The sequence below is a fragment of the Sciurus vulgaris genome (genome assembly GCF_902686455.1).
Source record: "Sciurus vulgaris genome assembly, chromosome: 14".
NCBI lineage: Eukaryota > Metazoa > Chordata > Mammalia > Rodentia > Sciuridae > Sciurus > Sciurus vulgaris.
Window position 1 is genome coordinate 51,754,342 of NC_136475.1, and position 22,676 is coordinate 51,777,017.

At 32.4% G+C, this 22,676-nt stretch overlaps 1 protein-coding gene across 11 annotated transcripts in view; it reads left to right on the top strand.

Moving 5' to 3' along the window:
- The window catches only part of CCDC88A (coiled-coil domain containing 88A), a 122,505-nt gene that overhangs the window by 77,501 nt on the left and 22,328 nt on the right, over positions 1-22,676 (top strand). For 9 of the 11 annotated variants that reach the window (XM_079110175.1, XM_079110179.1, XM_079110180.1 and 6 more), the window contains 7 exons: positions 1,447-1,574; positions 4,389-4,530; positions 10,073-10,237; positions 14,469-14,630; positions 16,603-16,880; positions 17,099-17,242; positions 20,740-20,926. In XM_079110175.1, the coding sequence (XP_078966301.1) occupies positions 1,447-1,574; positions 4,389-4,530; positions 10,073-10,237; positions 14,469-14,630; positions 16,603-16,880; positions 17,099-17,242; positions 20,740-20,926 (1,206 nt within the window). The remainder of the gene's footprint in view (positions 1-1,446; positions 1,575-4,388; positions 4,531-10,072; positions 10,238-14,468; positions 14,631-16,602; positions 16,881-17,098; positions 17,243-20,739; positions 20,927-22,676) is intronic. The other 2 variants (XM_079110178.1, XM_079110185.1) reach the window with 1 other exon arrangement.

Below are 22,676 nucleotides of genomic sequence, written 5' to 3' on the forward strand. Positions count from 1 at the left end.
AAATACACTTACCTAAATTTAAGACTTGTATTTTTTATATTTTTAACTCAAGATTATTGGATACCATCAGTAATTTGCATCATCTTTTTTATGGTTTAGTAGAATTTTGGAATTAAAACTAGAAACAGCTTCCAGGTTTCCTACTTTTATTTAGAAGTACATATTAATTGTATTTTTAAAGATTTGCAGTAATTCCTCTTTGCTGCTTAATACTTTAAGTCTTGAGATTTATAATTTTTAATAAAACTTACCAAATGGGTAGGGAAAAAAAGATTTGCAGTAATAAGATAGCTTTGGGGTATCTGATTTATACATTATAATTTTAAACTTTGTTTTCAAACTAATATTAAAATATTTGATCAAGAAGCTCAGGCTCTTACTAAATGCTAAGTATAATAGGAAACATGATAGATACTATTTATTGAGAACCTTGTGCCGAGTACTGATCTAAGTACTTGGATGTAAGTATTACTTAACATGTATTTATATAGCTTTTATAACCAATCCTTATAGGTATTATCTGCACTTTTCATATTAGAAAACAATTTTTAAAACATTTAGTAACTTACTCAGGATTACACAGCTAATAAATGGCAGAGTTGAATTTCTAGATTCAAACCCAGATTTTTCAGGCTACAAAACCCCTGTGAGCCACGTGAATTTTAAAGAGCAGGACAGTGCAAATCAGGTTCAACTTAAAGGTCAGCATTAAATAACTGATTGTTGCTTGGATTTGTGTATTAAGAATTCTAAAATTTTTAAGTATATTGGCATTGTGTCCTGTGAAACATGGTTGGTGCAAATCAGTAGATAACATGTTTGGTTCTTTTTTTCCCTTCCTGTGCAATATGATATGTGATAACCCTTTAAGTTCAGTTAAAACCTGCCTTAGCATTCTGGCAAAAAGTCACATTGTGCTGTCTGTTTCCCTAAAGAGACTTTGAGAAGGACCTTTTCAGTTTTTTCTTTCTGTTGTTCTGTAGTCTTACATGAACAACAAGTTCCTTGTGCCTGAACTGCTTAGATTGTTACCTAGTTCTTCAGGTCAATATCTTAGACCTCTTCTACTAGAAGAGGTTTTGTAGTGGTGGAGGAGTATCGTATCCAGTATATATTCATAGGAAGAAGTAGGCACTAAAGTTTTTGTTCATTAAAGACTAAATGGATATGTGATTTATTTATCCTCATAGTTGCTCCTTTTTCGTTTTTAACATTAGGGTTTAAGAAGCATTAGCACAAGAAGAGAAGGGAAAAGATTGTTTCAACTGAGTTATAATTTTGTTGCTTAGTATTTTTTAATGATGGAAGGATTCAGTGACAACATTTCTGTCTTTCCTGGTTCAAGTTATGTGTATTTCTGGATGATAGTAATTAGAATCTTGGCTGACTTTCTAGATATTTATGTTCTTGACACTTAAGTGAGTTGTGCATTCCTTTTGAAATAAGGATTTGGTGAGTGAAAAATTGAAGACTCAACAAATGAATAATGATCTTGAAAAATTAACTCATGAGCTTGAGAAGATAGGGTTAAATAAAGAACGACTCTTGCATGATGAGCAAAGTACCGATGACAGGTGAGTGAGTACTAAGTCTGTTTAGCAAACAATTGGAATTATTATTTTGCCCAAACATTAATTCCTTCCTGTACTAGGTACAGAAAACATTAATGTATTTCATCATTTCTGATCCCTTTGTTCCCTTACAGAAAGTTCTATAAGAAAAAACAGGCTGGGGAGATAGCTCAGTCAGTAAAGGCCCTGCGTTCAATCCCCAGTACTGAAAAAAAAAAAAAAAAAAAAAAAAACAGAGACAAGCTAATAGAATGTAAGAAAGAAAAAATTATGTTATTATATAAATGCAATGAAAAGATAGAAAAACAGGATACCACCCAGGTAGAAGATCAGGGGGATATAATCATCTGTGAAAGTAGAACAAAACAACAAATAGAACTCCCTGTCAGGAAATGCACACAGTTAAGTAAGTTATTTTTCATTTGAATCGTGCTTAAGTACCTCAGGATTTTTTTTTTTTTTAGCCCCATCTTCCCTGCCGCAGTTCTTTAATTTATTTTGTTTGCCAAATTGTGAACTTAAAAGGAACTGGAGGAAAACTATGAAACAAAAGAAAATATACTGAGAAGTAATTAAAGTATAAAAATGATATGGAAAAATGAAAGCTTTACAAACAGTATAGGCAATTACTTCATATCTCTTTAACTTTAAAAATTATCAATATAGATTTAAAGAAAATTTCTATTCTTCCATGGAAATGACAGTCTATTAGCTGGGGTTAATCTCATTTTCAAGTATTCTAGTATCCAGCATCCAGTGGGCTGTATGATTCCAGACAGAACAGTAAAAATATTTCCTTTTTTCATTAAAAATATTTCCTTTTTTCTTTCTTCTTTATTCAGATGCTAGGGATCCAACTCAGGGCCTCAAATGCTTGGCAAGCTGTCTTAACACTGAGCTATACCCACAGCCCCAAGAATATTGTTTTATATAGATTAGATTTTAATTTATTAGAACTTTTATGGTAATATAATTTATATTTTATGATCTACCCATTATTACTGTTCTAGTATTAATATTTTATACTAACATACATAAAAATATATACAAATTATGAAAAAATAATGCTTATTAAATGGGATTTGCTAATGTAATTTTGAGAATATTAAGAAAAAAGACACTTAAAAACAGTTAGCTCTACCATAACAGAGAGAAGTAGTTTTTGATATTTTTTTTGTCAGTTCAAGTCAGACAATTATATTGTGTTACCATATGGCAACACTATAGAAATTTATCATGTTGAATAAATACTACAGGTATTTCATGAGGAAAATTTTTTTATTTAATCAGAAAATTGTCAATCTAGGTGGATAAGGGTATATGTTGAACTGAAATTTTTAGGAAATGAAATTGAAAGCGATTAATAACTATGATTATATTTAAGGAAAACAGAAAAATGTCTTAAGCCACCTAACCTGCTTCTTTCTCATGAAGTAAGCCTTTATGTCACAAAGAAAAGAAGAGCTCAAAGACATAAATTTCTTTAATCTTTCATCTCCTCCATTTTGGAATTTATGTATATCAGTTTCAGATGATGCCTGTAATTCCTTTATTAGTCTAGTCTTCCTAATGTTTTTTCTTCTGACCTTTTTGAAGATACAGGTATTATTAAGACATTTGTCCTAATGAGGAATATGTAGGCTCGTTGTGAATCAAATATATAAATAGATAAAACACAGCAGAGTTAGAGTTGATAAAACAGCAGAGCTAGAGTTATAAACAGACGTGATCATTCTTGACTTTTAGCAGCTCTTCATCCTATCTTCTCTTTCAATATAGTTGTTTCTTAGAGTTAATTTTCAGACCTCTTACCATTAATTCTGTGTACTTATCATTCCCAGATATCCATCATCTCACATGAGATCTTTTTCTCTGCTTAATATACATTATTGTCAAGATCACCCAGAAGTAACTCAAATATCACAAATTCAGCATATCCAAAATCAGACTCAATACATTTCATTAAGAGTTTTTGTTGACTCAAGTCAGTGCCAAAATGAATGAGATTTGTTCTCTATAGTAAGTGAACTTAAGATCTGAACAGAAACTACATACATGCAAATTAATTATAAAATGTGATAAAATTTCACACATATAAACCCTTTAGCTTTTTATTTGGTTTTATCTTTGTCTTCAGCAACTTAAATATAAGAAATAGATTAATCATGATCTTTGGCTTATGATACATTCTCAAATTGTGTTCCTGTGCCATCCTTTTTGTTAAAATCCATTTAATAATTTAATTATTCATGATTTCATCATTCAGAAAGGCAAATAGAATATTTGACAGTAACACATATTTGCCTCTTGGCATCTTGTATCACACATATGTCATTACCTTTTTCACTGTGTCTACTCTGTACTCTAAAGACAGTCTTCAGTGAATTTTATATCTTAATTGTTCATGTGTCTTTGTAATGAATACTGTATTTTACAAATTAATATCATAGGCAAATATTTAATGATATAATGAATCCATTTACTTCCTTTCTCTATCAATTTTAGTCTTATAAAACTGAAAGGAATATTTTGGGGAACTAGGTTTTCCAGATTCCTTTTTTAAGCATTAATTACTGCTTTTGACAATCCAGGTTGTAATCTGGAGCTGTGTTCACTCACTGATATTTGTTGGTTAATGACAGGGAAAGTTTTAAAGGGGGAGTGGAGCAGTAACAGGAACTTAATTGAATTTGCCTCTTAAAACTGAAAGAATTTGGTAAGACTCATTTATTTATGGCAGCAGTATTTGTGGTCATAAATTATCTTTAAAAATAATTTTCTACAGTTATGGACTGTGTTACTTTTGTACTTGGATAGTAGGTACAAACTTTTGGAATCAAAATTAGAATCCACTCTTAAGAAGTCCCTTGAAATAAAAGAAGAAAAAATTGCTGCTTTAGAAGCTCGATTAGAAGAATCCACAAATTATAATCAGCAGTTGCGTCAAGAACTTAAAACAGTAAGTGATTTTTCTTGGAAGGAATTTTAATTAATTTGTTTTCTAAATATTTGGACAGAAAAATATAAAATAAAGATGCAGACATCATTTTATTAATATTTAGTCTGTTCTTTCATTCTAACTGATATAAAATTGTAAGTTCCTTCTGAGAGTATTCTTAAATAGATCTTATATGAATATCCTATAATTTATTCAACCCAATTTCATGTATGTAATATCCCTCATGAAGTTGGAAACCTCAGAATTGTATGGATGGGATGAAGAAGAGGCAGGCATATTTCACTGAGGAAATTCTGAATGTGATAATGGTACTTCAATCTGGCATTCTTTTCCTATTGAGAATACAGATAAAATTTTGAGAGGCAAAGATATAACTGAGAATATGAAGTAGAAGAAAATCATATGTATGGTATAAGAAAAGCTGATCTCATAAATGAGTATTTCTCTAGATCTGTTTTCTTGTGACATTTGTAATTATCCAGTGAACTCACATTGTTATCCCTAAGTGTATAAATTTAAATGTAAGGGGTCTGTCCATTCCATAGGGTTAGTGGGTGGTAGAGGATAGTTCTGGTTTATTCTTCTTTTATTATCTCTGCATTGCCCCAGGAGTGGCTTTAAGGTCAACTAAACATTTAGACTGACAAGATTACTGAAGATCACGTTTAGATTGATCCTATTCAGAACACCTTAGGAAATACAATAGCAGGGAAGTGTCAGGTTTCCCTCTTCACATTGTTAAGCATAAGAGTCATCTTTCTGCCAGATAAAAGTTTAGGTATAAGATAAGATTCACATTGGGGGTGTATAGGAAGTACCTCGGCTCTGAGATCTTGTGTTCCACAGCAGTAATTTCCTTTTGCAACAACAAAGGCATAGATTTAAGATCTCTATAATGCCCAGACCAGTTAAAGAGTTGCTGAACCCAGAGAAGTTCAGAGATATGACTTTCTTTTATTTCTAGTTCTCCCAGTCCAAATACAGTTTAACAATCTGGGGTCATTTTTCCCGTAAGTAATATTACCTAGTAACATAGAATGTTCCAGTTTTAGCAGGTTTCTAGAGAAACAATTAAGCAAATTTAAATTTCATCCAGAAAAGGAAATGGTTTTGTTCACCATTTGCTACACCATCATTACTGATAATTGTCACAGATTTTGCTGTAGAACATGTATTGTTGCAGGAATTTTGGAACTTTGCTTAGTTAATGTGAATGATTATCCAAAATACAAAGTGAAATTTGGTGCCAAATTTTATTAATCTGATTCATATCCTAAATTTTTACCCCATTAAACAGTGGGTTACAAATAAAATTTACTTTCATGAAACTACTCAGCCTGAAAATAAGTGACTTTGGGTATGGGTTGCTATATGTGTGTTTCAAGTCTAAAAGGTAGAACTTTAAAATTCTGTCATTGTCTTCCACTTTCAGCCATTTTGACATAACTTCTATTGATTAGCTAGCTTCCTGTCATTCATATCAGTTGAACTGAAACTATTGTTCTAAGCTTCTAATACCATGCATGAAGAGGCATATCACTTGATGACAGTTTGTAAAAGTTAAAGATAAGTAGTATATGGTCCAAAGTAACCACCCTAAAGTAATTTGACAAAGAAGTTTAGCTAATATGACCTCTAAAAGATAAACTAGAATCAAAAATAAATTAAAAAAAGAAGAAACAGGGTATAAAGAATAGTTTAAACATAAAAACAAACAATAAGAGGGCAGTTTTAAACCAGCTATATTAATAATCACATTAAATGTAAGAGGTCTGTAAGCACCCCAGTTAAAAAACTGATTAAGTCAGAAAAAAAAAAAAAAAAAAAAAAAGGCAAGACTCACTTATTTGCCACCTCAAGAAACTTTGAGGAAAAATCATATAGCATTTCAATACTAGTGAAAGAATGCTATTATGGTTATAGTAATATTAGACTAAGTTGTTTTAGGGCAGTGAATAGTGACTGGGCTAAAGAGGTTCACTTTCCAATAATAAAGGGGTCATTATTTTAGCACAAAAATATAAGATTACATGTTTTTATACCTAATCAATGCTTCAAAATACATGAGACAAATGTTGATAGAGCTGCATGGAGAAAGACAAATCCACAATTGTCATTAGTGAACCTAATACCAATCTCAACAAGTAAAAATGACTTCATCAATCAGATAAAGGGCTTTTATGGATAACCTACAGCAAACATCATCCTTAATGGGAGGGACTAATTACTCTTCCCTTCAGTCAGAAACAAAGCAAAAATAATTGCTCTCACTCTTTCTATTAAATGTTGACCTTTTGGTCTTAATGGGTGTCTTAAGATAAAAAAGGCAAAAATATACAGATTTGAAAGGAAGAAATAAAAATGTCTTTTTTGGGTGCTAGGATTTTAGCTCAGTGGTAGAGTGCTTGCCTAGAATGTGTGAGGTTTGATTCTCAGCACCACATATAAATAAATAAAGGTCCATTGACAGCTAAAAAATATTTTTTAAAAAATGTCTTTATTCACTTTTGATATGATTTTATTCACAGAAATCCTGAGAAATGTACAGAAAAATCTCTGTAGCTAAAGTAAACTTCTCACTGTCATAGAATAATGGTCAATAAACAGTCTATTGTATTTCTATATATTAGCAATGAAAAGTTAGAAAATGAAATGTTTTTTAAAAAGCACCACTTATAGTACCATAAAATAACACAACTTCTTAGGGATGAATTTAAGGAATTATGTTTAAGAATTTTATACTATAAATTTAAATTTTAAAAAATTTTAAAAGAAATTTAATAGAAGCATCTAAAGAATACCTTAGTAAACGGAAAGGAGTAACATATTCATGAGTTGGAATACTCGGTATTGTTAGAATGGCAGATCTCCTTAAATGAATCTCTTGATTCAACATAATTCCAATGAAAATCCAAATAAGATTAATATATAAGTTAAGAATCAGATGGTAGAATAAGACAGACATTATTACCCTATATACATGTATGAAAATACTTTTAAAATAATAAGTTAAAAAGAATCGGATTCTAAAATTTATCTGGAAATATTGACCACATGCTAATGAGAATTTTAAACAGCTGGAACTAACATACTATTGGAAATTTAAGATGGTGTAACTAATTTAGAAAGTTTTTTATGGCATTTTCTCATAAAGTAAGACATATACTTAGCCTATGAAATGACAGTTCTATTTATGTTTATTCAAGGAGAATAAAAACATAACTGAGGGCTGGGGTTGTGGCTTAGTGGTAGAGTGCTTGCCTGGGTTCAGATAAATAAATAAATAAAATAAAGGTCCAACTACAACTAAAAAAATTTTTAAAAAATAACTGAATTTTTATAATAACTTGATCTGTCATATTTTATTTTAAAAACTGGAAATAACCCAATGGCCATCAACTGGTAATTGAATAAGCAGTTTTAATATATTCATGAAGTGGAAGACAATACAGCAATAGAACAGAAACTACTGATGCATTGAGCACATGGATAAAACTTAGAAATATGCTAAGAAAAACACACACAAAAGATTATTTACTGTGTGATTTCATTTACATGGAATTGTAGAATAGGCAAAACTAAACTTCGGTGAAAGAAATCAAAATAGTGGTTGCCTATTTATTGGTGATCTTTCTAGAGTGATGGAAATGTTCTGTCATGGGTATGTGCTGTTCTCAAAAATCACCACATTTCACTTAAAATCTGTATATTAGTAACTATATATAAATTGTACTTTTTTCTAAAGATTACATTTTCTTTGGGAACCATTAAATTGAATTCATAAAACCTAATTCACAATACTGTTTTAATTAAGCTTTGACTAATTTTTAAATTAACCAAATTACTTTGCTACATTAATTATTTTATCTTTACTCAGTTTATTCATTTCTTGTTTGAACACAAATTAAACATTTAAATTAACTGTACATAAGGTAAAGGAAACATTTTTATCTTATTTTATTATTTTTGTACTAGAGATTTAAATACAGGGGCACTTAACCACTGAGCTACATTCCCAATCTCTCTCTCTCTCTCTCTCTCTCTCTCTCTCTCTCTTTTTGAGACAGCATCTCACTAAGTTCCTAAGGCTGGCCTTGAACTTGGGATTCTCCTGCCTCCGCCTCCCTAGTCACTGTAATTACAAGTGTCTGCCACTGTATTTGGCCTAAAGGAAACTTTTTTGGCAGGGGTGGTGGGAGGTATTAAAGATTGAATTCCAGGTGCACTTACCCACTGAGCCACATTCCCAGATCTTTTTAATTTGAGACAGTGTCTTGCTAAACTGCTTAGGACCTTGCTTAGTTTCTGAGGCTGGGCTCAAAAATTTGTTATCCTCCTGCCTCAACCTTCCAGTGGCTGTGATTACAGCCTGTGCCACCATGCCCCGCTAAAGGAGACATTTTTGTTTTAACAGTAGACTAAAAATAGAAACATTGAATTTTATTTTCAGCTCTCCTTAATAATTGTGTTTATCTATAATCTTTCTAAACCTAGAAAAGAGTCCCTATAGGAAATTAATGTACAATAGAGACTAAAATGATGTCACTCCTTGTTAAAATGGTGTGGAAAGAAAAAAAAAAAAAACCTCAAAAGTCAGGATACCAGAACCCCAAGCTTTACGTTCTCTCATGTAATCTTTTTTCTTCATTTTTCATTATTTTTTTAACTCACGGTAGCAATATTAATTTATTGTTGAGCTTAAGTTTTACAAAAAACTTGAGGTATTTCAACTATTTATATCCTTGACTTAGAACAAACTTTGGGGTTAATTTTAAAATTTATGATAAACATCTAAGATAAATTAGTAAATCAGGATAAGAATAATAGTATAGAGAGGCACTAGTAGTATAGCGAGGTACCTTAAGTCTGATAATTTTGTCTGTATAAGATGAACACATTGCTAATATTTCAATTAGCAAACAAAGACTGTAACTTATTCAGTATTTTCTGGTGTTTTTACAGCCTACTTTAAGAGAGCCAACCCAAAATCCTGGATAAGATTTATCCCTAGATTACTTACTTTTTATAAGATGAATTAAAGTAATTATGTGTGAATCAAGATCTTAATGAAGTAACTGATTAACATAATCCATTCTAGGTAACACCCTTTTTGAAAAAAAAAAAAAACAACTTCCTAATCTTTAAATATCTTTTTAAAATTATTAATGTGTCAAAGTTTTATTTATTCTTTACATAGGGTTCTCTGTGAAATTTCTAAATTGGTTATAATAGCTCTAAAAGGAGTTGTTATTATTTAGCAACATATCTGTCCCATTGATCTATTCTTAAGAGCCATTTTCATCACACTATAATCTTTGAAATTATAAAATAGATTTTAGCAGCAGGCATAGAAGCAAATTTCTAATATTTCTAGAAGGAGCAATTTATTTGCATTTTAAAAAGTACAAATTGTGATCATGTTAATAATGGTTTATCACATTTCTAAATAAAATGTATGTCACATTCTCCAGACTAATACAGTCAAATTAATTGTGAGAATTATAACTTTGGTGTTTTTTTTCTCATAAAAATAAAATTCTAGGTGAAAAAAAATTATGAAGCTCTCAAACAAAGACAAGATGAAGAAAGGATGGTGCAGAGCTCTCCTCCAACAACTGGCGAAGATAACAAATGGGAGCGAGAAAGTCAAGAAACGACTAGAGAGCTTCTAAAAGTTAAAGACAGATTAATTGAAGTAGAAAGAAATGTAAGTATTTTTTTTTTTATTGTAAACAAATGGGATACATTTTGATTGTACTTTTAAGATTTTTAAAAAATGAATAGTGTTTTTAGAACTAAAGGATCATTGGCTGGGCGCAGTGGCACAAACCTATAATCCCAGCAATTTAGGAGGCTGAAGCAGGAGGATCATAAGTTCAAAGCCAGTCTCTGGAAATTAGCAAGGCTGTCAGCAACTTAAAATTCACAATAAAAAATAAAAAGGACAGGAATGTAGCTCAGTGGTAGAGTGCCCTAGGTTCAGTCCCCACTACCAAAAGAAAGAAAGGATCATTGAATATATTTATGTTATATAAATTAGAAATTTTAACTGGGTTTTTAGTTTTTTCATTTTATACTTTCTTCACTGATTTATTTTCTAATAGAAAAAAGAATGAAGATCTAATAATTTAATAATCATCTCTCATCATTTTAACTACTGGAATATCTTCCTAACTGCTCTTCTGCCTGCCCCGCTTTTTTTCCACTCTTATCCAATTCTCAATGCAGTATCCAGAGTGATCTTTTTAAACATAATCCAAACCATGTCACTTCACTATTTAAAACCCTTATGGCTTCCAGTTTCTATTAGAATAAAAGTAATATTCCTTACTGTGTCTTGCCCTGTCTATATTCTACTATACTACACTATACTACACTGCACTATATACTACTCTACCTAATCCACCCTCTTGTACTGAAATTGAATCAGAACTTCAATACCACTTTACCACTGAGCTCCATACTCAGTTATTTTTATTTTGTTTTGAGACAGGGTCTCACTAAATTCCTGAGACTTCCCTTGAACTTGTGATCCTGCTGCCTTAGCCCCCTTAGTCACTGGGATTACAGGCATGCACCACTTCACCCAGCTCCCCTTTTAATATCTGGGGATAATTATATTAAACAATGCCTGACACATAATAACTATATTAATTCTAACCATATTGACCTTTTTCTGTTTGTATCTTCCTTGAGGCCTTTCTCTTTGTTTGCCCTTCTTGAACACATGGCTGGCTTCCCTTAGCATTCATATGTTATATCACATATCCTGCAAGAGGTCTTCCCTGACCTTTCCCCTGATGAAGTAGATCTCTGTAACCTAAACCATTTACTATCATACTACTATGTTAGTTGTTTCTTTATAGTGTTCTTCACTAATGAAGTTATATTTTTCATTCATTTTTTTGTAGTTTGTCTATTGAAAAAAATTTCACCATGGCAGATAATTTGTCTTTGTTTCATCAATAAGTATTTTACCTTCAAAGATGATTGAGCCTAAGGAACTTAACATGCTAGCAAGTAAAATAATTGTGGTTGTTATTTTTTAAATTTAATATAAATGTAATATACTTAATTAAAAGCTTAAAGCTATAAATTAAAAATTAGTCCTAACACCATTGATTCCTATTTTGTCATCCAAAAATAATCACTGTAAATGGTTTTATCTTCACAAATGTTTGTGACTTATCTGTGTATGGAAGTATTTTTTTAATAAATTTATGCCTTTAGGGTCGTATGATATAAAATTCTTATTAGCATTTTTCAATTATGTTATCTTGGAGATTTTACAATTTTAGCAAATTTAATTTTATCTCATCTTGTTTAATGACTGCATGAATTATCCCATAATGTGAATGCTACCATAATTATTTTAAATAAATTCCACATTTATGGACATAGAGGTTATTTTTTAGGTTTTGCTGCAGTGAATATCCATGTATAAGTGTGGGATGCTGAATTACTAACAGTGGAATTGTTAAACCAGTGGTTTTACATACATGTGTGTATGTGTATGTGTGTTTAATTGATGTTTTTGTAGTGCCAATTTTCATTCCCACTGATTGAGTACCTATCTTTAAAGAACTTTGGGTATAACCAGCATTTTAGTTTTTGTTAAAGTGATAGAAGAGATATTTTAATTTACATATTTTAAATTATGAATCAAGTGTGCATCTTTTCATATATTTATTAGCCATTATAAATATGTAATTATTCAGGGATATACATATAGTCATACACATGTATATACATATACTTCTGTCACTTGGATTCATAACTAGATTTTAGAAAATTGGGCTCACATGTAAAGTTCTTTTTTCTATTCACTTCCTTAATAAATTTTCATTGGGAAAAAAATTACTTGGTTGTCTCATTTTTGCCATTTGATATCATGGGATTATAAAGATGGTTAGCCCTATTATAATCAGGTAATTTGTGTGCATTTGTCAGTATTATGTTGGCTAACTTTGTACTTTTTTATTCTAAATTTTTCTTGTTCTGATATATCCTTTCTTCTCTCAGTTATCTCTTCTTTTCATTATAGTCTAGAGATTTTTCTTATTTCTAGAGATACTCAGCTGAATCATTAGAGCTAATACAATTTAGTTCCTGAAGTCCTTTTTGTTCACCTTTATGTGCCAAGATGGTATGTAAATACATCAGTGTTTATACTATTTTTCCAATGTAAATTTCTATCATCCTTTTTTTTTTTTTTTTTTTTTTTTTTTTTTGCGGTGCTGGGGATTGAACCCAGGGCCTTGTGCTTGCGAGGCAGGCACTCTACCAACTGAGCCATATCCCCAGCCCCTCTATCATCCTTTATATGAACAAATGAACAAAAGAACAGTACAATATCAAAAAGCATCTTAAAACATTTTGCTTCCTCAACTTTCACTTTATGGTATAATATATGGATCAAATAATGATCTGTCTTTTTTTTTTTTTTTTTTTAATTGTACTGGAGATTGAATCCAGGGGCACTTAACCACTGAGCCACATCCCCAGCCCTTTTTTATATTTTATTAGAAACAGGGTCTCACTGAGTTGCTTAGTTGCCTTAGCAACGTCGCTGAGGCTGACTTTGAACTCTCTATTCTCCTGCCTCAGCCTCCCAAGCAGCTGGGATTACAGGTGTGTGCCACTGCACCCAGCTATGATCTGTCTTTTATATAGTGACATGAAGTATATATGATATGAAAGTAAATATTATCTTTGTCTCCTCATATATGTTAGAGTAATCTGTTGTGATTTGGTTGCAACTTTTTATGCATATTGTAGTGATAAACCAATTATGACCTTTTTATGTATTAAAGTTTTATTTCTAATATCTGATGGATTGTTCATTTATGCTTTTTAAATTTTTTTATTTAAAAAATTTTTTATGGGATTGAACCCAGGGGCACTTAACCACTGAGCCACCTTCCCAGCCCTTTTTCATATTTTATTTTGAGACAGAGCCTGCTAAACTGTTTCAGGCCTCACTAAGTTGCCAAGGCTGGCTTTGGAACTTTCGGTCCTCTTGCCTTAGCCTCCCAAACCTCTGGGATTATAAGAGTGTGCTACCACACCTGGGTTTATACTTTTTCATGGCAATTTTATTTTTTATGAAATTTGTAAATAATCTTAATCATGTATTATCCGTAACAAGCATTTTAATGTTTGTCACGTTAAATATAATGATTTATGATTTGTGTAGTAATTGACCTTTTAACTATTAAATTAAAATATGGCCATTTGAAAATGGTGTTTTGTTTGAATATGGTGCAGAATTCTGTATTTAAACAGTTTTACTAAGTGTTTTTATACTGTCTGTTATGGAATCAATTTTTTAAGTAGATGCTAACGTTGTTCCTGTAAACCTGCGTTTTTCTGAATATTTGTGTTTGAAAAATACTTAGTTTTGCTGCTATCCCCAGGACCATCACTTACCTTGAGTAAATTAGAACAGGCACACTCTCTTAGCTGGATACAGCCTAACTTAGTACTTTTGAGCAGTATTAAAACTGTTAAACTGACAACCTCATTCTAGTTTCTTGGGTTAAATATATTTATAATGGAATATTTTATTTTTAGGACATTATAAAGCAGGTAGAACAAAGGCAAAATAGTATATTAAGTTTTTATTATTATTGCCTTCTTTTTATTAGATTAAACGTTTATTGTACAAAATTTCAGTGTCCATTAAAGAAATAACGTATGATGTTGCTTTTATTTTTATTTTATTTTATTTTTATAAATGTTCTTATATTTTTAGTGGTTGATGGACCTTTATTTTATTCATTCATTTTTATGTGCTGCTTAGAATCGGACCCAGTGCCTCACACATGCTAGGCGAGTGCTCTACCACTGAGCCACAACTCCAGCCCCAGCCACAACCCCAGCCCCTTGCTTTTATTTTTAATGTATGTGATGGCTTTTTCTTTTTTTTTTTTCTTAAGAATGCTACACTGCAAGCAGAGAAGCAAGCTTTGAAAACTCAACTGAAGCAACTTGAAACACAGAACAATAATTTGCAGGCTCAGATTCTTGCTCTTCAGCGGCAAACGGTGTCATTACAGGAACAGAATACCACTCTTCAAACACAGAATGCCAAACTTCAGGTTGTAATGTAATATTTTTGGAATATGTAACCAAACTCTTGAGTTACATTATTAAAATTAGGGAAACTAGATGTATTTTCTTAGTGAATGAATTTAATGATTAAATATAAAACACTGGTATACCAGTGTTTCAAAAAGGATTTTTTAAACTTTAATTTTATTTACTTATTTTTATGTGGTACCTAGGGATTGAGCCTAGTGCCTCACATGTGTTGAGGCAGGCGCTCTATCACTGAGCCACAACCCTAGCCCTCAAAAAGCATTTTTTAAAATGTCAGAGCTTCTGTATATTTATAAATTCACTCCAAAAAGTTATGTAAGTGACTCTCCTTTGGGTTTTTTTGTTTGTAGTTTGTTTTTCTGTTGGGGATTGAACCTTGGGCCTTGGGTGTGCCAGGCAAGCACTCTATCACTGAGCGACATCCCAGCCCACCGAAAATTAAATAAAGATAAATTTTCTTATATTTATTTTAAGACCTTTCCATAATTTAAGTAAATTGATTCTAATTAATGAGATAGAAGTCCTTGCTTTAGAGTGTGGTTGTAGGACACTGTTCCTTATTCATTTTACAACTTTCTTATCAATAGTTAAGTTACTGGAAAGCATGCAGCACTGGAATTTTGTCATTAGTCTTGTCTTTGGTTTGAAGGATCCATTCACTTAACACTGCCAGTGTCTTCTTTTTTGGTGGAAGTAGTGGGCAGTACTGGAGATTGAACCCACGGCTGCTCTACCACTGAACTATACCGTCCTTCCTATCTGTCTGTTTGTTTATTGACAGGGTCTCACTAAGTTGCCCAGGTTGGCATCAAACTTGCTGTCCTCCTACCTCGGACATGTCAGTTATTGAAATTACAGGCATCCAGCTGTCATTGTGTTTTCGTTTTTTGTTTTATAGTTGTAGATGGACAGAATGCTTTCATTTTATCTGTTTTTATGTGGTGCTAAGGATTGAACCCAGTGCCTCACACATGCTAGGCAAGTGCTCTGCCACTGAGCTATATCTCCAGTCCCTGTCATTGTCTTTTCTAACAGACCAATCCTTTGGAAAAAGTACAACTCTTATCAAAACTTCTTAAAGAGCAAACTAGGCATAGTTTGTACATCTATAATTCCAGCAGCTTGGGAGGCTGAGGCAGGAAAATCACAAGTTCAAGGCTAGCCTCTGCAACTTACCTGTGTCAAAATAAAAAAGGCTGGGCTGGGGCAGTGGGCAGTGGCTCAGTGGTAGAGTGTGTGCCTACCATGTGTGAGGCACTGGGTTCGATCCTCAGCACCACATAAATAAAGGTATTGTGTGCATCTACAATTAAAAGAATGCATACACAAAAAAAGAAAGAAAAATAAATAAATAAAAAAGGCTGGGGAATATAGCCCAGTGATAAAACACTCTTGGGTTCAATCCCAATACCAAAAACTTTCTCCTTTTTTTTTTTTTTTTTTTTTTTTTTGGTGCTGGGGATTGAACCCAGGGCCTTGTACATGCAAGGCAAGCATTCTACCAACTGAGCTATATCTCCCACCGCCCCCCCCAAACTTTTCAAAGAACAGAAATAATTTCCCTCATAATTTTTCAGTTCTGTCAACTTTCAGATTCTAGAAGTGATAAACTAGCATTTCAAACTATTTATTTTTTCAAAGTTGAATAAACAAACAAAGCAAATTCAGAATCCCAGCACTGCAAAAAAATATGAGGCATTTCAAACAAATTCAACTCAAAATATACATATAATACACACATGTGAATTTATACATATGTATATGTATGTGTACTGTATCTTGACAACTCCAAAATAAAAATTAAGTGGCTTTTTCTTTGGGAAGCTAAATTCCAAAGTTTTCTAGTATGATATGAATATACCTGCTATGATTAAGTTAGAGCTTCCCTAAGTAGCATTGTAATTTTTTGTTTTCTAAAAAGAAAACATTAACTAGTTTTCTTATGTCTGTTGATAATATACATTCTTACAGGTTGAAAATTCTACCCTTAATTCCCAAAGTACCTCACTTATGAACCAGAATGCACAACTCCTAATCCAGCAGTCTTCCTTAGAAAATGAAAATGAATCCATAATCAAAGAACGAGAAGATTTGAAATCTCTCTATGATTCTCTAGTCAAAGATCATGAAAAGCTGGAACTTCTTCATGAACGGCAGGCTTCAGAGTATGAATCTCTCATCTCTAAACATGGAACTCTAAAGTCTGCCCACAAAAATCTTGAGGTGGAACATAAAGACCTTGAAGACCGGTAATTAATTATATTTCATTGTGTTGTTAATTTAAACCAGATTATCTTTGGGTAGTATGATAAATTTACATATTAAATAAATCTAAGAGGTACTATATGAAGGAAATGTATATAAATTGACCTATGTTTTATTGATACTTATATTCTCTTTCATTTCTAAAATATTTTCTTTCTTTCTTGGAAATATTACAAACCAAATACCTAATTTTTTTTTCCAGTTACAATCAGTTATTAAAACAGAAAGGACAATTGGAAGATTTGGAAAAAATGCTCAAAATAGAACAGGAAAAGATGCTGCTTGAAAACAAAAACCATGAGACAATAGCCACAGAATACAAGAAACTTTGTGGTGAAAATGATAGGTAACAAATATTTATATATTTTACTTTTGTTTTCCTCATATCTGAAACTTATACTCCTACTCTGTGATACCAACATAATGTGGACTTAGAATTTTATAAAACAGACTCGTTGGTACAGTTCCTTTTACAGTTAAAGAAGGAATGGAGGGAGGGTAGGAAGAAAGGAAGAAATTCTTAAAAAACCCCTAACAAAATCAGGCAGCTATGGAATCACTCAGACAAAAACCTAGTTTTCCTGTTTTCACACACTGTTCTCTCTTGTTTTATTCAACTAATTAAATTTTAAAGTTCATTATTTAACAAAATTTCTATACTTGATGACATTTGAATACTTTTCCTTTTTTTTTTTTTCTTTTAAGCTACAGTGTAATTAAACCTGATCATTTATGTCTTTTTTCACTATGCTGGTATCCTGATTCTTGTCTTTTGAAATTGCTGCAAAGATGGGCCTGGTAGCAGATACCTGTAATCCCAGTACTTGAGAAGTTGAGGCCAGGAGGATTGTAAATTTAAGGCCAGCCTCAGCAATTTAACAGACCCTGTCTTAAAATTGAAAAATGAAAAGGACGGGGCCTATTGCTCAGTGGTAGAGCACTCCTGGCTGGGTTCAATCCCCAGTAACACACACACATATACAAATTGAAATTACTACAAATGAGCAACCTCATTATTTCCTGGGCTATGTGAAGGTTTTTCAAAAACCTCTAAAAAATTTAAACAGCTGTGACATTTGCACTACACTTACACTGCCATACTGGAGGGACTGAAAGGTAGCATTCAAAATTCAGATAGGAATTGTTTATAGCTATTTGTTCTATTTTGAATTCAATATAGTCCATTTATAGAGTTAAACTTTGTTTTCCCCTTAAAAAAATCCCTAACTTCTAGAGCCAACTTCATTTTCATGCTCAATGGGGTTTTTGTGTGTTTGTTTTGTAGTACTGGGGATTGAACTCAGGACTTACATATCAGTAGTGTTTTTTTTTTTTTTTTAATATTTTTAATTGTTGATAGACCTTTATTTTATTCGTTTATTTATATGTGGTTCTGAGAATCAAACCCAGTGCCTTATGCACATGAGGCAAGCGCTCTACCACTGAGCTACAACCCCAGCCCCAGTAGTTTTGAATTTAGTTTTCTGTGGTTAAAACTAGAAATTCTCTACTACAAATTTGAACATCAATAAGCTCAATACTAAGCTAGAATAAAAGATTGTAGTTTATAAAGAGAATGTATATGTATAGTTTATATAGTAAAAGACTGTGACAAATTATGTGATATAAGTTCATTTTTATTACTTGCCAAATATTAGGGAATACGTTTACTGCAAAGTTTAAATCTTTTAGCTAATCTTTTTCCATTGCTGGAATTTTAACATAACTGGGACAGTTCATGGACCTATGTGGGCCTTCCAGGAATCTAAGTGTACATTATATAGGAGCCTCATGAGAAAGAACTTAGCCAAAATGAAGAAATTTGAGTATAATGAGTTTGACTTAGAAAATTATCTAAGGTTGGAGGGAAAGAATGAACTTGACTTAGAAAATTATCTAAGGTTGGAGGGAAAGAGTGATTCTGAGTATTTTCTCTTTCTCAGATTTGCCCTTGCCCATATTTTATGGATTCATGTCTGCATTCTAAGGAAAGAAAAGGCTTTAAGTAAAACATGAAAGAGATGTTTCCTTCAGTAAATATACTTATGACAATATCTGATGGATAATAATTCATCTATTCCTCTAGTCTGTTTAATCTTCAGTAATGCTAAACCAAGAAAGTGTCCTTAGATTAGGTTTTCTAGGCCTCTTTAGAATAATATTCACAGGTTGGGTGCAGTGGTGCACGCCTGTGATCCCAGCTGCTCGGGAGGCTGAAGCAGGAGGATCGAGAGTTCAAAGCCAGCCTCAGCAACAGCAAGGTGCTAAGCACCTCAGTGAGACCCTGTCTCTAAATAAAATACAAAATAGGGCTTACAAGGGGCTGGAGTTGTGACTCAGTGGTAGAGTGCTTGCCTAGAACATGTGAGGCACTGGGCTCAGTTGCCAGCACCACATAAAAATAAATCAGTTTAGGTATTGTGTCTACCTATAGCTAAAAAAATAATTTTAAAAAAAGGACAATATAGGTATTGTGTCTACCTACAACTAAAAAAAATATATTCAAAAAATAAATAGGACTGGGGATGCAGCTCAGTGGTTGAGTGCCCCTGAGTTCAATCCCTGGTAGCCAAAAAGAAAAAAAAAATTATATTCACTTAATTGCATTTTGGTATTAATATTTTAAAGGACAGTACAAAAGCTCAAAGAGCTCATTTTAACATTTCCATAGAGATACGTAATCTCTTGTACATAATCTCTTTATATTACCCATCCCCCCATTGAAGCACGAGTAGGAAATTTTTTGATGGCCATAGTTGTTAATATACCATGTAGCTGTCCACATGTCTCAGGTTTGACCAGCTGTTTTACTTATAGCATGTATTTGTTAATTGATTTAACCGATTTGTTGCATGTTTCTAGTTTTGCCATTTTGATCTTTTTACCAAGTCTTAATTTTATAAATATATTATTATTTATTATTTATTATTTTTGTAAGCTGGCTTAAATTCTTTGAGGAATGAGTTGAGGTAAACTGTTAGATGCTTTGAACAAGGACTGCACTGAGTAAGTTTGTTTCATTTGGCAGTACATTCCTTTTTCTTGGGTTTCTGCTCTTAATAAGATAGAGGTTGGCAAAGTACAGCCAGCTAAGCATGCCAAAGTACATACCAAATTCAGACTGCTCTCTGTTTTGGTACAGCCCCCAAACTAAGAAAAGTTTTCATATTTTAAAGGGTTGGTGGGATGGGAGGAAAAGAGCATGCTACAGAAACTGCATGTAGCCTACAGCTTAAGTATTTACTCTCTGGTCCTTTACAGAAAGTGTGTGAGTTCCTTTCCTTAGAGATCAGTGAACCTTGTTCTGAAGGGGAGAAAAAAAGAAAAAGCTATAGTTCTGAGTTTTACAAATAATAACTGGGGGTTGCATAATATTAATGCTTTGTTATAACTGCAGAAATATCAACTAAAATTTGGTTTAAATGTGTATATGTGTTATTAGCCACTTTATTGACATTCCTTCTTTTAATGTAATCTTTGTTTCATGTTGAATGTTAGAATCTGAATTCTCTGAAATCAAAAGTGAATTGGTCAATTCTTTTATCTTTTATTCTAAATGTTTTTATTAATACTTTAAATTTTATGTGACAAAATTGTGACATCTTTATTTCTTCAACATATTTAAAGGCTACAAGATTCTTTTCTGGAGAAATGTACTCAGAATTTTTTTAATCTAGTTTTCCCAGAAAAGAAACTGATTCTTGATCAGTTTAGTTAAACTGGCAAAGAATTTTGTATATTCTTGAAATATGTCTCATATTTACAGCATTTTTACAATGTATAAATTACATGAAAGCTATTAAGAGAATCTGATACTATTTCTGTTGTGATTTCTAATTTTAGGTTGAATCATACATATAATCAGCTTTTAAAAGAGACTGAAGTTTTACAGACTGACCATAAAAATTTGAAAAGTCTTCTAAATAATTCCAAACTGGAACAAACAAGATTAGAAGCTGAATTTTCAAAGCTGAAGGAGCAGTACCAACAACTGGATATCACATCCACCAAGTTGAATAATCAGTGTGAGGTGAGATTTAACAAGTTAAATCACTATTTACTCCCTATGAATATCAAAACATGCCTAAAAAGTGAATAATCATAATGACAACAGCAACATATAATTAGTGGTATGTTTCTAAAAGAATTGATCACAAGTAATTGAAATTCACAAGTGATTCAGAATTTCATCCATTTTTACTGTTTGTTTAAACTTGTCCAGATGCTATGAATTGTAAAGTTATGTGTTTCCTTAAAACATGAAAAAATGTTTATGGTATACCTAATGTGATGTTATAAACCAATTGAAAGGAAAATTAATATGAAAGCACATACATTTAATTACCCAACAAAGTTAAAAGGTTCATTATGGGAAGCCACCCTTATCTAGCAGAATCAGATGGTTCCCTGTTTAGTTCCCCTAAGAGAATGGCTCCCCTAATTCCACCCTATCCTGTCCATCACAGAAGAAGCTCCTTCTCTGGTCTTGGCCCCCTTTACCTGTGCGTCTAAAAATAAAAGTTAGGCTACTCCATGTTGTTGTCGTTGTTTTAGAGGCCAAAGCTGGTATGGCCAGACCTGTAATTGCCCCCTCTCATTTAAAAAGAGTATTGATTGTTGTGTGATTATTGAGTAGATAAGTTTTTGGGCAATGAATTGATAAACATTCAACATCATCCTCCAGCAGTTAACCCTTTTCTCATCCATGTGGGATGTGACTGAGAGGCCCCCCACAGTTCAGACTATTCATTCTACCTGTGATTTATAGAAATCTAAATAATATATAGTTAGGTTGGTATACTTGATAAATCAACTCCTCAAGAAATAATAAAATTGGATAGAACTGTCAAAAATAAAAAAATTTTAGGACTTTAGAACTCAAGCGGTGGCATACTGAAAGGTGAGAGGCACTTAATTAGAGAAAAATTGCTCAACCTTGGAGAACAATTGTGGTTGGTTGGTTGAGGCATTTTTATCTTGTGGCATCTCTTTCCTCTAGTCCTGACAGAGCACTAATAGCATCATTGCTATTAGAGAAGACTGGCTTAATTTTGAACAGAGCAGAGAAAAGCTCCCAGCCCAGATAGCCTGAGGTTAAAATACATTAAGGCAAATAATTGACTAGCAAACTAGTCAGAAATTTAACTAGGAGATCCAAGAAATGAGACAACCACGTGAGTTTTGATAGGTCTCACCAGGTCACTGGTGGTCTGGTAGGCAGTCACAAGAGATCAGAGAAGGCCTATTCCTGACTGGCTGATTGTCACAACTTGGGTTAAATGTTAATCTTTGGCTAGGGGTGAAGTCATGTAATAAAATGATTTGGAAAAGGTAGAAATCTAAGGTGTAAGAAGTTGGGGATGGTAGTTAACCTTGGTGGGAAGGGATGGTGACTAGAAAGCACAGCAGTATTACTAGAATACAATTAATGTTCTGTTTCTTGATCTGAGTGCTATCTTAACACATATGTTAACTTTGTGTTAATTCATTGAACTGTATTTACACACTTAAAATTTGTTCTCTTTTCTGTATATGTGTCTCACCAGGCATGGTGGTGCACACCTGTAATCCCAGCAACACAGAAGTCTGAGGCAGGAGAATCTCAAGTTCGAAACCAGCCTCAGCAACTTAGGGAGACCCTGTCTCAAAGTAAATAAAAAGGACTGGGAATGTTGCTCAGTGGTTAGTGCCTGCGGGTTCAATCCCTGGTCCTGAAAAAAATTTTTTTTTTTGTACATATGTCCCATCCATTGTCTTTTGACACAATTATGCTATTTAAT